This window comes from Vigna umbellata, chromosome 5 (genome assembly GCF_029865625.1).
Source record: "Vigna umbellata cultivar VRB3 chromosome 5, Vumbellata_1.0, whole genome shotgun sequence".
NCBI classification, from domain to species: Eukaryota; Viridiplantae; Streptophyta; class Magnoliopsida; order Fabales; family Fabaceae; genus Vigna; species Vigna umbellata.
Genome location: NC_142169.1, coordinates 28270187 through 28288337, shown reverse-complemented (window position 1 = coordinate 28288337; position 18151 = coordinate 28270187). Strand labels below are relative to the sequence as shown.

Sequence of the window (18151 nt, the reverse complement as noted above, 5' to 3'; positions counted from 1 at the left end):
TCAGTCGCGGTATGCTAATGATACCAGCTTTTTTTCCTGTGGGTCACTGACAGACTCACAGTGCTTATCCTCTTATCTCCTTCATTATATTATGATCAATTGTGCCCTTATAATTATAGATTAAGTATTTACTTTTCTCATATAATTAATACTCTCTGTATTATTTTTATCCCACGAGATATGATATAATATTACAACCGCACAGTCATCATTTGAAAATAAAATATTAGGCTGCAAATTGGGCTGTTCCGAACTATCCAGATGGAAAAACAGATTAAACCGTATTCACTTATCAGCGACTGACGTGGCTCTTATCCATCTGGGACACGTGTCAATCGTAGAACGGCTATAGCCGAAAAGCTTCGCTGGATTAAGAACAAGGAGTAGTGGTGGGGATACATCATTATACCAAAAATAAAAATAAAATAAAAATGAAATTGAAAAAGGAAAACAATTGATAATTTGAAATATGAAGAACATGTCACAGGCTGTCAAGAAATAAGATTATTTCTTTTCTGGTTTGGTGTTTCAGAAAAGCTTGATTCCTGTCATATTTGGAAGTATTGAACATGATTTCTTAACATGAAAAATAGGAAAATAGAAATAACCGGGAACCGGGTAGAGCCGGTGGACTCAGAGGCAGGTGCGTCTTGAGAGTGGGTATATAACAAGCAAAGGAGCGAAAACCAGTGGCAGCGAAACAGAGAGTGATTTGAGTGAGTGATCTCGGTGTTCACTTCATCTTTCACCAGTCGTAATCATCACCACCGTCGATTGAAGATGCCGATCAGAAACATCGCCATCGGAAGGCCCGAGGAGGCCACTCACCCCGACACGTTGAAGGCGGCTTTGGCCGAGTTCATCTCCACCCTCATCTTCGTGTTCGCCGGCTCAGGCTCCGGCATCGCCTACAACAAGCTCACTGACAACGGCGCCGCCACACCTGCCGGACTCATCTCCGCCTCCATCGCCCACGCATTCGGCCTTTTTGTCGCCGTCTCCGTCGGCGCTAACATCTCCGGAGGTCACGTGAACCCCGCCGTCACCTTCGGCGCCTTCGTCGGAGGCAACATCACCTTCCTCCGCGGTATCGTCTACATCATCGCCCAGCTCCTGGGCTCCGTGGTGGCCTCCCTCCTCCTGGCCTTCGTGACCTCCTCCGTAAGACCGTTATTACCGTTATTTACTTTACATAACTAACTTTTAAGTTGAAGTGTTTGATGAACTGATACGAGTTTTGTTCCGGTGCTTGACAGACTGTTCCCGCATTTGGACTCTCAGCTGGAGTTGGAGTTGGTAACGCTTTGGTGTTGGAGATCGTGATGACTTTCGGTTTGGTGTACACTGTCTACGCTACCGCCGTTGACCCCAAGAGGGGTACTTTGGGAACCATCGCTCCCATCGCCATTGGTTTCATCGTTGGCGCTAACATTTTGTTGGGTGGGGCCTTCTCAGGAGCAGCCATGAACCCTGCCGTCACATTCGGACCTGCCGTTGTTAGCTGGACCTGGGACAACAACTGGATCTACTGGGTCGGCCCTCTCATCGGTGGTGGCCTCGCCGGAGTCATCTACGAGGTCGTCTTCATCAGCCACACCCACGAGCAGCTCCCAACCACTGACTACTAGACCCGAAATCACAAAAATAAACAAAAAAAAAAAAAATTGTCTATTATTGAATTTCTCTTCGATCCTCTTCTGTGTATGTTTTTTTTCCTTGTGTTTCTCTTCATTCTACTTTCGCGGGTTGTTCCTTTCGTGTTGAATCGGTGGACTTTGATCTTTGGTTGGATGGTTGATGATCATGTTCTCTTTTAAGTTAAATTATCATCATTTGTGCATCCTCTCTCTGTCTCTCTCTTTCTCACCTGGTCCACCATGGATGTATCATTATTGGGGTCTGGCTGAATGTACCATTTCACTGCTGCTTCTGTCGAATTGAAATGTTTTCCTCTTTTTTCTAATTTCTTGCACAGTTCTAATTTATTAAACCCTTAATCTGTCAATCATTGCGACAATGAACAGACTGTCCAGAGAAGAAGATTGAACTAAAAAAAAAAATGTAAAAAAGTTAATCATGGTATGCGACAAAAGTTCTTAAAGGGAGAATCGTTGAGGCACATGCAAGAAGTGGGTCCATCAGCGTGGATGGGTAATTCACTTCCCTAACGAAGACGTACGAGTACCGACCACAGTATCGGACTATTAAAAGCCAGGAAGAATGATTGTAGAGCGTTGATTAGAGAAAGGAACTAAACCAGATTCAACTGGATCATATAGCTATGCATCTATCGTCAGTGTTATCTATATGCTCATTAATAACTTTTTCCAGAAATCTAGTTTGTCTCCTTGTTTGGGAATAATGCACCCTTTCAGAGGCTTCCAATATGTGAAGCTATTGTATTTATTTTATCTAATATTATTGAGAATTGGATAACAAAGCAAGATTCTATATCATAAATTTAGATTATGTATCTTGATTTTCAAATTATGACTATACTGTTTCCTTTTCCACCGAACTTTCTACCTTGAAACACATAGCTTTACATTGTTTTCTAACAAAATATACATGAGCTACTATGTGATCTGATAAGGATATATAAAGCAAAAATGGTAGAGAATACGAGAAGATTGTAAAGATATTATTTTGTTATTTGAAGCGGTATGGTGTAATTGGGATAAAATGAAATAAATGTGAGCAAGTTGTGATCGAAATGGTTTTGGTAGTTTTGTCTTAAATATGGGTATAGAATGGATAGATGGGTGTTGGTGGAGGTAAATTGATGGGAATATGGATTTTGCGCACCAATGATGAGATGGCCAAACAGCACAGCACGTGAAAGAAAGCGTTGGAAAGGCTAGTATCCAAACCAAACAGGTCTTTCACTTTATGCATTCCACTTTGCCAATTGGCCCCTCCAACACACTTTTTCATCATGGAAATGTGCCTATGGTCCACTCCATCCATACCATTTACTCACCTAAATCTCTTCTTTATTAGACCATATACGCAAAAATGCTACAGTCTCTTACTTCCATCCCTGCTAAACATTTTATAGATTTTCCCCTAATTTTATACAAAAGCATATAACACTGAGTCAATCTGGCACAAACCTTGTCAGAAAGACTGTTTTTATCAGAAGGATCTGCAAACCTAAAATTCATCATCCGCTCCATTGTTTTTATCTGTGCTGACTACTAAAATGAATCTTTGGCTTTGATATGAGAGAAGAAACAAAAAGATAACCGATTATACAAAACAATATAACCTCATCTTCAACCAAAATCACAAGAAAACATAAACTTGTAAATCTTTTTCACTTAGATATACAACTGAATTTGTCTGCTTGTATACTGATATAAAAAACTTGTTCTTTCTACTAATGTAGAATTCGAAAAAAGTGTAGAACAATTATTGGATTTTACATACATTGTACACAGTCCGGAAAAACGAACAGGTAGTTGATGTCTATCCTTTCCCGTGACATATGATAATCTGCAGCTATATTTCATTTGACTTTGGAGGCTCCATTCATCGATTTGGTAAACGAAGCAATATCACTTAACATTAATTTCTATGGATATTGGAAGCAAGTAATGAAGGGATTTGAACCGATTTACAAATTACAGCCAATAGAGTCAATACGATGGCTAAAGGGAAGATTTTGCATGTGCCTAACCACGTTAATTAATGTTAATCATTCGGCGTTTGTTGTAGTTCTGTCGCTGGTTCTGTTACAATGAATAAGACAGGAGCCGTAGATCACTATACATTGTAGGGGTCCTTATTCTCGGGTTTCACATGCCAGGTTAATAATAGACAGATGTAGAAAACAAAAACAATACCAATCTCAATAATGCTTCGGTGCTGTTCGTGATTTCCGGTTGCTTTATTGTCTTACCCTCGCCTTTTGTTTCAGCGTAAGCGTGTCCCAAAACACGGCTCTTATTTTTTATTCCAATACCAAGTAATGAATTTTAAGAAAAAAAAAACTCAATTTTTACAGTTTAACTTTTAAAACGAGTTAAACTATGAACACAACTTTGTTTAACATGCAGCACCAGCACGAATCTGGTTGTTGGGTCTTCTCTGACAAGAAATTTAAAATACTGTGTGGGGCTTGCAATCATTAGTGTGCTTTCCCACTGATTTAGTAATAAACTAACGTCCGCAAAATTATATTCTTCATCTTATCATCTCATCATCTCATAATCTATTAATTTATTTCCACGTTTCGTCACATATTTTGGTCCAAATTTTGAAATGGAATTGTTGTACCCATTACTATTGTCTGAATGTACAACCAATATTATCTGTCACAGATTCGTCGTAAGTTGGTAACATTGGTCATTTGCACAGAAAACTGAAGAAAAAAAATGTAGTTATATTATATGGTTTCCCCTTTCTTCAATTCAATAAGAGCGTTAACATGACAGCACGTGACAATTTTTGTAATTTCAAGTACAAACAGCATATTTGGATTCAGATCAGTGGCATAATCTGAAAGACTCAGACTCATAATGCACTATTTTACTACATACAATGTGGATAGTTTGGAAGCATCTGACTGTTAGAGGAAGAGGTGAGAATTGGAAGAGAGAAGTCAAATTTTTTTTCTGAAAAAGAGCAAGTAGAATTGGATATTTATAAAGGTTAATGGAGATATCTATACTCTTTTCTAGGAGCTTATCTAATTAAAGTTTCACTATGAAATTTTTTACATCCATCACTAATTTAAGACTTTTTAGATATTAGAGTTTACTTAAGAAAATTTTAGAGACATTTATATATTTCTATATTTCAATTTATAATAACATTTCTCTTTCTTAATTTGAAATCTTCTACACATCGATCTTTGTTTTTAACCTTTAAAACTTTTTTTTAACTTCATAAAAAATCACATTTTCCTATAAAAAAATATAAATAAGTTACTAGTGTTCTTTCTATCATTGATATATCTGGTATAATCACTATCACAAAATCCATTGAAATCATTATAAAATGAATAAAATAACCCATAATCAAGAGTACTTATTAGATAACAGACTATCTTCTTAACAACTTTCATATGAGTAGAAGCGGGAGTCCCCTGAATCGACTCACTACTCAATGACATACAAAATATTGAGTCTTGTAAATGTTAGGTATCTCAAACTTTCCATGAGGCTTTTGAATAAAGTGGGATTCTCCTTTTCTCCATCTTCAAACTTTGATAGCTTCATCCCACTTTCCATGGGTGTATTCACTAGACTATAATCAAACATCTTAAATTTTTTCAAGACCTCCTTTGCATAAATGAAGATACCTTCCTCCAATTGCTTAACCTCTAGTATGACATGTAATGCTCTCAAAAATGGATTGTAACTCGCGAGCCAACTCGGTTCACCACGAGTTTGAACTGGGTTGGGTTTGAAAAAAATGTAACTTTTTTATGCGAGTCAGTATTCAACCCGGTTCATTTAGAGAACTCGGCTCACCGGGTTGAATCCATGGTAAGTCGGGTTGGCTCACCAACCCACCTAATTTAATTTAATTATTTATTATTTTGTGTTTCAATATTATTAGTTAACATTTTTTTTATTATATTGTAGATAGTGATAAAAAAAAATGTTTCTAAGAAAGAAAAATATTATAGATTTATTTGTTTAAGACTCTAATATTATAAATGGACAAGTGAGATAAAAATTAACAATATTAAAAACTTATTTGTTCGTCTTTTGTACATGTTTTTGGATTACGCTTGGATTGTATGATAATTTTTTTTTGAATTGTCTTTGGAGTTTAACATCGTTTTAGAGTGACATTTATTTAGATTTGAATTACTTTTTTTTTAATTTTTTTATTTAAAAAAACTTATAATTAAATGAACCAATGAATCAACCCTTTTAACCCACTAACCCGTGATGGATCAAACCGAGCTGAGTTGACTCATTAAGTGATCAACTCATGATAGACCGGGTCGAGTCAAATCGGTTTACCTGGCAGCTCTAAATGAACCCTATGTCTGTCATCTCAAACTCATATGACATCACCTTCTTGAATTCTTCAAACAAGTTTGGATTGTTGCTAGTGAATAAGTGATCATCACAAACAATAAAAATATCTTAATTATCATAAGTTTTTATATAAAGAGCATACTCGTTAAGACTTCGAAAAAAGCCATTATCTTAGAAGTACTTGTCAATATGGTTATTTTATATCCTTGGTGCTTGCTTTGGCCCATACAAGAGTGAGTTAGTTTGGATTTTGATGACTTTGGCCCAATCATAAATAAAGCTGAACTCAATTCAATGAAATTGAATTGAACATAATTGAATACTCAAGTAACGGAACCCAATGAACTGAATGACTTACTAAATATACTTAATTTTAAGTAATTCAATTTATCTTCTCATATAACTATCTGAATTGTTCGATTGGACGATAAATAAGTTTAATCTAAAAAGTATGTTAAGCTTCATCACAATACGAAGAAAGTGAACTTATGAAGGCACATTTCGAGTCACAAAAGTCCAGACCACATGACTGAGAGCGACCATAAAAAGAAAATAAAATTCAAGATTTAACAGTGACGTTATGAGAAAACAACAATAATTCAGAAACATTTAAAATTTATTGCCTCTCTGTATCTCTAATCGAAAGAAAATACTGGCTCTTTGGAAAAACTCAGGATGACAAAAGCAAAGTGCTATTATTATAATAGACCCATATTATTTATTGCCACATTTGAGAATTGCCCTCTCATATTGCCCAAACTACAATAAGTAATCAAGCCGCAACTTTCTTGGATGTGACTGAATTCACAATGGTAGCAAACTCAGGACCCTGCAGCTCAACAACATCAACTTGTAAGTATAAATAATAACCTCAATTCTTTATCTTATGCTATGATTACTTTGCTCAAACAAACTATGTATGTACCTTCAATGAAGCACCTCCAACGAGAAATCCATCGATATCCTCTTGCTTTGCCAGCTCAGCACTGTTCCCTCCATTTACAGACCCTGAAAACAGATCAATTTTATATTCAAATATGCTGAAACTAAACCAACATTTTGCATAGACAAGGTCAGGGACAATCTTAATGTTAACAAGATATGTTGTGCACAGCTTTACACCTATCAAGTATATCAGCTATCACTATATGGCAAGCAGTTCATTGATTGTGAAAATACATGATTCTGCTATGTTCTTAAATAATGCATCATAAGAAAGTTCAGATGTTGCAAAGTTACATTGAATAAACATGCAGCCTTATTAAATCATGGTATATGTTAAATTTCCGTAACACTGCCAAAAGTTCACAATGCAACTACAGGTACAACAAAAGATTTACCTCCATAAATAATTCGTGTTTTAGATGCAACTTCATCTGAGACATTCTTTTTCAGCCAATCCCGAAGAGCTACATGTACTTCCTGAGCCTGCTGGGGAGTGGCCACTTTTCCAGTTCCAATGGCCCATACAGGTTCATATGCAATAACAATATTGTCCCAACTAGGAACAGCATCTGCATAAAAGCGACAACGAATTTTATGCTGGCAATCAGAAACCCCTCCCCCCTTTTGTTTTTCCCCCCAAAAAAAAACGATTTTAAATGGATTATACCAGCATAAGCCTTCAGTTGTTGAAAGCAAACATCAAAAGTTCTCCCTGCTTCCCTTTCTTCTAACAATTCTCCTATGCATGCAATCACTCCAAGACCCTGGTTCAAAGCATAGGCAGCTTTCTTTCCTATAAACTGCACTGGACGATGTTCGGTTAATATCTAAAATATTATCATCTCTTGCAAATATACTGGTAGTATTCTCTGGCAAGAATGCTGTATCAATTTGCTTTACCTCATCATTTTCTCCAATTATATGTCTTCGCTCAGAATGTCCAAGAACAACCCACTTGCATCCAATATCTTTCACTTGTTCAGCACTACAAAAGTCATGTTTTAATAACTAACTGAATTAACTTGTAGCATAATTGAGGATAACCAGAAAACAATAACATATTTGGTTTAAACATTGGAATTGCATCGAAAACAGCATGAAGGACACTGTGAACATAAAAGAAATAGTATCTGCAATCATCCAACTTGCCAAAATTTATAATTCAAAAAACAAAATGAAAACCTGGATTAATTAACATTTGGCAGGAAAGAGCAAGCTAACCTGATTTCTCCAGTGAAAGCACCACCTTTACCAACCCAAGAATTCTGGGCAGATATTTCAATCCGGTCTGTAAGTGAGCTTTTCACTTGATCGATGTACAGAAAGGGAGGTGCAACAACGACATCTGTACATCTCAAAATGGAAATGCTTGTGATGACCAAATGCAAATGATAACTTTTCAAGGTTATTAAGAAAGAGTTTTTTTTTAACTTGAATCACATACTCAATACAATTTTTTGAGGGACCAGAAAACAAGGAACCTCTCCAATTGTGGATCATAGCTTGCAAATTTACTTAAGCTTTCAAACACACCAACACACACAGCACATGCCAAACAAATAGTGTATATTGACCTTATTGGGCATGTGCCCAAAACCCCCTATGAGGAGTCATTATGTATAGTTTGGTAAGTTCGATGAATCATGTTGGCGAGTTCCAAAGTACAAGGGAGTTCTCTGCAAATGACCCATGGTTGGAATGGGGTTCCATGCGTTTTGCCACTTTTTGGCACTGGGAATGGATAATCGAGAACTATATCCATTTCCTTTTGAAACAATTAATTTGATCATTTCCAACCAGAAAATATATCATCATTTATCAGCATTTTGTAACCAAACACCAAATGTGTCATTGCACTAGCATACAGAGAAAAAAAATGTTCAAACTCAACGAATTATTTTAGGTTTTAGGAGTAGGGAAGAAGCATAACAATTATTTATAGTCTTCTACATCTTTTAGCAAGAAACACAAATAAAGATTGAACACATCTCACCAACATCGGGCTCCAATTTTGCACTGTTCAAGTCAGCGACAAGCTTACTGATGGAATCTTTTGTTCCGTTCTAAAGAAAACAGAAAAAGTACTAAAAATCAGATAGAGATATATGCAGAGTTTACTGAACTAGTAATTGATTGAACCGTGAGAACCAATGATTCATGTGTACTTATGAGTGGTTTATCACATACAACCAAAGAACAAAAACTACTGAACAATGCAAAAAGGACCTGTTTCAAATAACCTGGTAGAACTGCAAGAGAATATAAGTTCATTATTTTACACAAATAAATAGGTCCAAGGGATAATTGATGAAGTATGAAGGAAATTCTTCTGAAAGATAGATATGATATCGCAAGAAAACTGTATTTTTTTTTTATTTAGTTTAATTTAAGATAAACCTGTGCTGCTCTACAAAGTGATCAAGAGGAAAGAAAGAGTTCCTTTAGTCCTTTAATGTAGAGTGCATTCTTTATAAGAACGGTATGGCAGATGGAAAGAAATGGCTCCAGGATACTAGTGCTAAAAAAAATTAAAAGAAAGTTTGAACAAAGGGTTGAAAACAAGCTCTAAACTGCTACTGCTAGCTACAGAAAAAAGTCAAGTCAGGGGACGTAAGTTGCAAAGTGTGGTGAGTTGAACCAGATGCATAATACAAAAACATTAAGTTCAATACTTACAAGGAAAAGTATAGGTTATTTACTCAAAACCAAAACATAGTCCGAGATTTATGGCGCATAATTTGCATTCCAATAGTGTGCTGTTATACCACTCTAATGCTAAAATAAAATATAACATCAATCAACTACTCAAGTACTGAATCACAAAAAATAAACATAGCATTTTAACAAAAATAGCAACAAAAACAGTTTGGGGGAAAGATACTTACACACTTCCAGTTGCCCCCAACGAAGAACTGCAACAACGAAGAAAGGAAGAAAAAGATCAATACACCAAATGGCAAATGGATAACCAACCACTAAAGATAAAGCAATATATAACCAATAATGCATGGATGCTAACAGGCTTCGATGGAATTGCGCAAACCCAACCCATAGAAGAGAAATGTATTACCCACCGAAATCGAAGAGACGAGTTTTATTTAACGATCAAGGGTAATAAAAGAATAATAAAGTTGAAGTTTTTAAAAAGAATAAAAGAAGAAGCAAAAGCACCTTGCCAGAGCCGGCCATGGCGACAACGGCGCGTGAGGGTTTGGGAGGAGAGAGGGAGAGGCGAAGATTAGGGTCGAAGGCAGAAAAAGACGGAGAATTGAAAGAATCGAGCTTGGGGCAGGGGCGGCGCAGGCCAATGTAGAGTTGAGAAGCCAGTGACGTTGAGGTTGCTGCCATGGAAGAAGAAGAAGAAGATGAAGAACAAGAACAGTGTTGGGTTGCGGTTGAGGTGAGTGCGAAGCTAGTAGTAAATTTTAAGGTTTGGATTAGATTTTGGTTTTGTAGTTTGGTGTTGGTTGGTGAGAGAGTGTTTTACTTTTTACTGTTTTACTATTTAATACGCACCTACCAAGTTAAACAAGTAACTTAAGAAGGCCATGGTTTTCTTGGTTCTTGAATTGCTGAGTTCAACTATGTGGTCCCTACACATGAACATAGCAGAGTAACCATGTCCAGGAACAAGACTCTATTCACGAACCATCCATCACCGCCACAAGATAAGAAAAATACAATTAAATGTTTTTTCTTTATTCACAAAACTTTTATTATGTGATCACAAGAACTTAAACATAGAATCTTTTTAATAAAATATAAATATATATCATATTAAAATGTAAAGAAATTTAATTTGACGACAAAAATACTTTTCCCTAGAAATAAAATTCGTAATAAATAATTAACATTTGTAAATATTTTAATATTTTTTATAAACAAGTTGAATATGGTATCATAATACTTATACGTGTAAGTATTTATTATTTATAAAAAAATAAAAATAAAATTAATTTATATTTGATTAGATTAAATTAATTAAAATTAAAATTTTAATTTATATTTAATTTAATTTATATTATATTATATATTTTTAATAATTTTATTTATATTTCATTTTAAAAATTTAAAATATTTTTTTAGCTATTTACTGTAAAAATATTCATGAATTTTAATTTAGGTGTGAAATTTTTTCTTACAAATCAAATAGATATGAAAGAAAAAACTACGAAAATAATTATTTAATACCTAGGTTTCTGCGCTTTGATATGAAAGAAAAAACAAAAGTAAGTGAAAACAAGATTTCTACAAAAGCATGTCACACTAAATTCTATTTAAAACTATAGTAATTTCCATTTCTTAAATATTTTATAGTATTGTCAACACCCAATTTCGTCCGGATTGACTATAATAGGTTTATTTTATTTTATGTTATTTTCTTTCATTTTTATTTTTAATTTATACTTTATTTTTACCTTCTTATTTATTTATTATTTTATTTTATGTTATTTTCTTTCATTTTTATTTTTAATTTATATTTTAATTTTACCTTCTTATTTATTTATTTATTTTATTACATATATACATATTAGTTACCTAATTTTATTTTGAAACGAAAGAGAAAAAAAAAAAAAAAAAAAAAAGGAAAAGAAAAAATAAGGTCAACTCCATCCTGCAGCGTAAAACAACAGTATGCAAGGTTCAGAGAAAAAAGCAAAAAGTAGCGTATACTATTTACAAAAAAAACAATGCTCAAAATGGACATTTACAAGGGCAGTAACAAAAGGCAGAGGCTCCTCTTCCCATAATTCCCTACTTACGACTGCAAGTATACATCAAAGGAGAATGTTTTTTTTTGAAAGCAAACTTCTGCCTACTGATGGCCGATACAGTGAACATCAAAGAAAGAAAAAAACAAAAGGGAAATCCCATGCCAGAAGATATCTCACAGGATGCAGGACAGAGAAGTTGGGGGTGGGCTTTTGAAAAGGTTTTTTTCATCACGGTCAAAAGAGAGAAAGGAGGGAAAAAAGGAGGAGAAGCAACGAGTGTTGGAGGAACCTAGCAGTCCACTCCACTTCACTTTCCAGTGCCTGCAAGATCATTTTGGTTACTGAAGGAGAAGTTCGGCGGGGGAAGCAAAGGAGATTGAATCCAGTAAAGAAAAGGAGACTAAAACAAAAAGGAAAGTTTTATCTTCTCTTGAAGCTGCGAAGGTAATTCTTCAGACATTCAACCTCTTTTGGTCATGTTCGTTTATATGCTCTATGTATGTCTGCTTTATGCCTGCTGAAAGATGAATGAAATTGCGTTCAATCAATGCATATTGTTAACAATAACAAGACCCCTGTTCATTCGAACTGCACCCAAAATGCAGTTTCGGTGCCTGTAAATTTCATCTATTTTGTTAACAATAACAAATAGGCACATACCCCCAACATCAAAGCTTCAGTACCCATTAGCATCCAGAAAAACATGTAATAAAAAGCAAACAGAGACAGCATAGGTGTTTTCATATCAACTCTCATGAGAGAATAGAAAAGAGGAATAGTTTTTCTCTCCACTGGACCCTGCGCATGTCGGTCGCAGCTAGCTTCCACTTTAAGATCATCCTCCACCTGTATCAAACAGAATAAACAGACCAAATCACGGCTCCATCCTGCCAAGCACCAAAAATTTTGTCATCCTCAGCCTGTAACACAATCTATCAGATTTAGTCCACTCCCTCAAAGTTTCTATGTTACAACGTTCATCAGACTAATTCCAAAAAAGAAAAGAGGCCACCACTGTTTCAGACAAAACAGACACCCATCGTTCTTAATCTCAGAAGACAAGACATCCAAACTAATCAATAAATTTCATAGAGAATGAAAGAAGGAGAGTGGTGGCGCCGGTGAGGAAAGGAGCTCCGGCGAGGGCGGCGGGTCGCATCGCTGGTGCGACCCTGGTTCGTGGTCCGAGAGGGGGTGACTGGGTGGCGGCGTCTATGGTAGAAGAGAAGGAGAGGAGAAGCTTGGCGTGGCAACCGGCAGGATCTGCGGCGGCCACCGGCGCACTGGCGGCGGCCGGTCTTGGCGGAGGCGGTGGCGCATGTGTAGAGGAAGCAAACCCCTCCTTGGGTCATCGTCTCAGAAGCGAAGAGAGGGAGGGCGAAGGCGACGTCCTGGATGGCCGGATCGACGCGCGGCGGAGACGAAACTCTCCCTGGGTTGCCGATGGCGGAGAGAGCGGACGGGCTCGAGAGAGAAGCAGCGACACGCGGTGGTCGGTATGGCGAGGCAGCAGTGTGTGTGCGGAGATGACGACCCTTCACCGGAGTTTCTTGGCTGGAAGAAGAGAGATTTGGTTGTGTTTGTGGGAGATGGAAGAATGAAAATGGAAGAATGAAGAGAAGGGAAATGAACCCCTAATGTGCTGAAGATATTTTGGGCCAAAAAAAATAAAACTAAAAGGAACTTTATCTGCACCCCGGTTTCATGTTTCACACCCCATTTTCGTTCGGGCTTAAGCCCACTCTGCAAACAAAATAAAATAAAAAAAGAGAGAACTGGGCCTGACCAGCGAATACTCATGCACCTCCCGCTTTTCACCCGCGCACCCCCATACACCCCGGGCCAGTGCTGGGCCAAGCCCGAGAATAATTTTCCCCCGCAGTCTCCGTTTCTCACTTCCACACCTCCTGTCTGCTTGGGTTTTGGCCCAGTCCATCTACATGGAAAATAGTTTAGACACCCCAGTTTCTTATTTAGGCACCCCTATTATTTGTTTTATTTTCATTACTTATTTATTTATTTGCTTTTCTTTATTTATTTTATTTTGTTTCCTTCTTTTTCTTATTCTATTTGTTTTTTTTTATTATTGTTATTGTTGTTATTATTTTTATTGTTTTTTTATTTTATTTTATTCTAAACATCTATTTATTTTAAAATACATATTTAATAATACATAGAAAATAAAAATATTTATATATATACAAAATTTACAAAAAAATACGTTTTAAAGGTTAAGCACACGTGTGACCGCTCGCGTCGTCCTTGTGCTAAAACCTTTTCTTCTTTCTTATAAAATTACAAAAAAAATACGTTTTAAAGGTTAAGCACACGTGTGACCGCTCGCGTCGTCCTTGTGCTAAAACCTTTTCTTCTTTCTTATAAAATTACAAAAAAATACGTTTTAAAGGTTAAGCACACGTGTGACCGCTCGCGTCGTCCTTGTGCTAAAACCTTTTCTTCTTTCTTATAAAATTACAAAAAAAAAAAAAAAAAAAAAAAAAATACGTTTTAAAGGTTAAGCACACGTGTGACCGCTCGCGTCGTCCTTGTGCTAAAACCTTTTCTTCTTTCTTATAAAATTACAAAAAAATACGTTTTAAAGGTTAAGCACACGTGTGACCGCTCGCGTCGTCCTTGTGCTAAAACCTTTTCTTCTTTCTTATAAAATTACAAAAAATACGTTTAAAGGTTTAAGCACACGTGTGACCGCTCGCGTCGTCCTTGTGCTAAAACCTTTTCTTCTTTCTTAAAAAAAATTACAAAAATATTTTAAAGGTTGAGCACACGTGTGATCGCGCGCATCGTCCTTGTGCTAAATACCTTTTCCGTTATAAAAATATCAAAAATATGAAATTTTCAAAAAAACTAAAAAACATCAACAATTTCAAACAACAAACAATATCGCCTTGCCAGAACTACGTGATCCTTGATTCTCCATCAAAAGTGGAGATACGTAGGAGCAAGGCTAGACCTTGTCAGGTTCATTTTCCCAAAAATCCAAATTTATCCGTAATCATTTTCCAAACAAATTTTCTAAACAATTTCTCAAACAAGCTTTCCAATCTCCAAAAGAACTACGTAACCCTGATTTCTCATTCTGAATGAGAATACGTAGGAGCAAGGTCAATCCTTGTCGGGCCCAAAAAACTAAAAAATATATTTTGTTTATTTATAATTTTATTTTAGGGGATAGTTAAACATTTTGAAAACCACATCATATTCGTGCGTTTAGTTAAAGGTACTGCCTTAAGGCAGGCGTTGTAGGGTGTTAATACCTTCCCTACACGTAACCGACTCCCGAACCTAGAATCTGGTTTTCACGGACCGTGTCTTATCATTTTATGGTTTTTCCGTAGTTTTCCAGAATAAACTATGGTGGCGACTCCAAATCTCTTTTCAAAACCCGTTTCTTTGGATCGTCGTCCCGTCGCGATTCCGGTTGCGACAGATGGCGACTCCACTGGGGACTTTTAGAGAGTCGAGCCATTTAATTAGATGCGCGAATTTGGTGTGGTTTTGCTTTGTGTTTTTCGTTCCCTTTTCTCTATCTATGCTTGATGTTTGGAATAACTGCAATAACGGTGGAATATTGAACCCTAGGGTAGACAATATGTTTATATCTGCCTGGGAATTTTTCTGGTTGTTTTGCAGGTGAGGGTTTGGGTATGCATTGCATTCTCCCTTCACACACACACTTTGTGCATATCATGAGTGGGGCCCTATACCCGGGTCTGAGCGTAACTTAGAATTAGAGGAGTTGTGTAGCGGTGTCATTCTGGGATGTACTTCCTGTCTGGCTATCGTGAGAACTCAAGCTAGAGTCTGTTCTCTTCATTTGTGTCTCCACATCTAGTTGATTACTCTGACTGTTGTGGAGAAGCAATGAAAAGGGCCATAGCTCTAGCGACCATCGACCTTTAGGTTCAGAGAGCCATCCTTGTGAGGTTGCATGTACTTGACTTTCAATCTGAAGCGCTGAACCTTTATTAGGGCACAAAGGGAGAAATGTGCATTCCTGTAACCCTCACTCTGTTTGTTTTTTTTTGAAAATAATGACTTTGCATTCTCATACCATGCATACATTTTTGTTAACCATGTTGTTTTACTTCACTATATTTTCATGCATCATGTTCATTCGTCATTTGGTAACATGCTGGTTTTAGGGGGAAATCACAGGCATTCGCTTGATCTCGTACAAGATGGAAGTTGATGCAAGATCTGGTGCTACACAACAGACCGACTCTGCCATGTTAAGAAAAAAATCTCGCCTGAGGACTCATAGTGGGAACTTGACAGGGTTGATAGACTTAGGCAAAAGGTTAAAGACCATAAAGAGAGAAAACTTCAAGAAGAAGTATGGGAATCTGTTGGATTTAATGGAGGTAGAGGTACAGTTGCCTGCTATCACAGCCCTGGCACAGTATTACGACTCTCCGCTAAGATGCTTCACCTTTCAAGATTTTCAGCTGGCGCCAACTATAGAGGAGTTTGAGCACATCCTGGGATTGCCGCTAGAGGGTACCACTCCGTATCAACACTTGGAGCATCACGCCTCCATCCCTACCATCGCCGCCATAATGAAGGTACATCCCGAGGAACTTGAAGACAGGTTGGTAACTAGGAATCAAGTGCGCGGACTGACGCAAGGATATTTGGAACAGTACTTGCACCATCTAGCTGATGGGGAAGAGTGGGAGACTTTTATGGACGTGTTAGCCCTTACCGTGTATGGCGTCATGTTGTTTCCCAAAGTAGAGGACTTTGTGGATTATGCCGCGATAGATGTCTTCGTGGCAAGAAAGACGAGATCAGAAAACCCTGTGACAGCAGTCCTCGCAGATGTTTATGGGACCTTGAGTTTTTGCCATGAAAGAAAGGGGAAGAAAATTCTTTGTTGTTTGCCGGCACTGTATGAGTGGATGAATGCGCGCGTATGTAAGGGGGCGGTTAGTGTCAGGTGTTTATCGGGAGATCCTTCACACCAAGGGCCCAAGGACAAAGGAGGAAACGAGTGGGCCCAATTCTTTGCTGGCTTGAATGGTGGAAAAGTAAAATGGCGTCTTCCTTGGCTTGGGATTAAGCCCTCCATCCATCATTGTGGCAACTTTCCCAATGTACCCCTCATAGGTACCCGATATTGCATCAATTATAACCCTGTCTTGGTTCAAAGGCAATTCGGAAATCCCATGAAAGGGGCACCTTCACCGGACTACCTTACGACATTGTTCGTCTATTATGAGGATGGGCACCTCACCGAAACGTTGAGGAAAGTTAGAAGTGCTTGGGAAAACGTTATGCGAGCTGAAAAGGATTTAAGGTTGGGAGTGGTGGACGACAAAGTTAGTTATCATACCTGGATCCTGGAAAGGGTAAAGGAAGTCAAACTGCCTTTCAAGCCAATCAGCGATCAGCCAGTTGATGAAGGGTCCTCCCAAGACCTAGAGAGCGAAGAGGTGAAGGGGTTGAAAATAGAGATGGAAAAACTGAGGGAGAAGAATGCTAGGTTGAGAAAGGAATTACAAGCTGCGCGCAACGATTTCGTTGATATGAGGAATGATAAAGAAGAAAAAGCACAGGCCTATGAAGAAATTGTCAGAAGTCAGAAAGCCGAAAGAGATTATACATTCCGACTGAAACAAGATCTTGCAGCTGCAAGCAAGGAGCTCGCCATGAGAGTGAAGGAGAAGAATGCGGCGTTAGAAGAGGGAAAACAGTGGAAGCACCTCTACGAAGAAGCCAAAAGAGATAAGCGAGAGGCCCTGAAAAGACTGAGAGAAGCGCAGGTTCAGGTAGAAAAAGCGGGGCACGAGATGAAAGAAATGGCCGTGTCTTTTGAGTCAGATATGAGCCAGGAGCGTTGGAAGCTAGCAGAAGCAGAAGAAGAGCATCGAACCATGATAAAACAAATGGAGGAGTACATTGAGGAGCAAGAGGAAAGATGGAGGTCGACGGAGTTCGAAGAAAGGCATCAGGCTTTGGTAAAGCGAATGGAGGATCACATCGCCGAGCAAGAAGTGGTTGTGAGACATTGGAAGGAAAGTTTCTCCCAATTGGCGGCCTTGGCAAACGAAGCAATTGAAGACATCCCCAAGATGGTGTTGGACGCCGAAGCGAGCATTCATTTTTATAGCCCGCCGGAAGAGATAAAACTTTTTGTTAATCATTGTAAATGGTTGGTAGGCGAGATGAAATCCTTTATCGCTCGAGCCCGAGCGTGATGTATTTTGAGATCCTTGTGTCTCGTTTTCTTTATGCGATGTATTGAACTGAGTATTTTAATGAAAGATATGGAAGGTTTGTCTGGTATCAACTTGTATTGATTTCCATCAGTAATGTCATCGTGGTCTTGTGATTTCCACCTGTTACCAACATGCATCATGTTTTCTTTATTTCGTTCTCATCTAATTTAAAGTTAATCAAATAATAAAACAGTACAAGTGAGGAAAACAACGGCCAATTTTCCGCGACATCCCTACAGGACTCGAGCCAATTCAA

At 37.6% G+C, this 18151-nt stretch overlaps 2 protein-coding genes across 2 annotated transcripts; one reads left to right on the top strand and one right to left on the bottom strand.

Annotated features, from left to right (window-relative positions):
• Window positions 1-668: 668 nt before the first annotated feature.
• On the top strand, window positions 669-1963 carry GAMMA-TIP (gamma tonoplast intrinsic protein). Its single transcript, XM_047296127.2, is given in 3 exon segments — window positions 669-1161; window positions 1257-1580; window positions 1583-1963. Coding segments are annotated over 3 exon segments (744 nt in total). The 5' UTR covers window positions 669-780; the 3' UTR covers window positions 1622-1963.
• Window positions 1964-6473: 4510 nt separating this feature from the next.
• Window positions 6474-10374, bottom strand: TIM (triosephosphate isomerase). The gene is made up of 9 exons (XM_047296126.2): window positions 10113-10374; window positions 9827-9853; window positions 8935-9004; window positions 8163-8286; window positions 7842-7926; window positions 7609-7741; window positions 7337-7510; window positions 6922-7004; window positions 6474-6825 (listed from the first exon to the last, which is right to left on the bottom strand). Exons 1-9 carry the CDS (start codon window positions 10287-10289, stop codon window positions 6769-6771), a joined length of 930 nt encoding a protein of 309 aa, XP_047152082.1. The 5' UTR covers window positions 10290-10374; the 3' UTR covers window positions 6474-6768.
• Window positions 10375-18151: the final 7777 nt, after the last annotated feature.

What these genes read in the sequence shown, in the direction of transcription:
- TIM (XM_047296126.2), bottom strand. Translation starts at nt 10,289, where the DNA reads ATGGCAGCAACCTCAACGTCACTGGCTTCTCAACTCTACATTGGCCTG. An exon ending in CCATGGCCGGCTCTGGCAAG is followed by an intron (nt 9,854 to 10,112) that starts GTGCTTTTGCTT and finishes TCGTTGTTGCAG; the next exon opens with TTCTTCGTTGGGGGCAACTG. An exon ending in ACAACTGAAGGCTTATGCTG is followed by an intron (nt 7,511 to 7,608) that starts GTATAATCCATT and finishes GCTTTTATGCAG; the next exon opens with ATGCTGTTCCTAGTTGGGAC.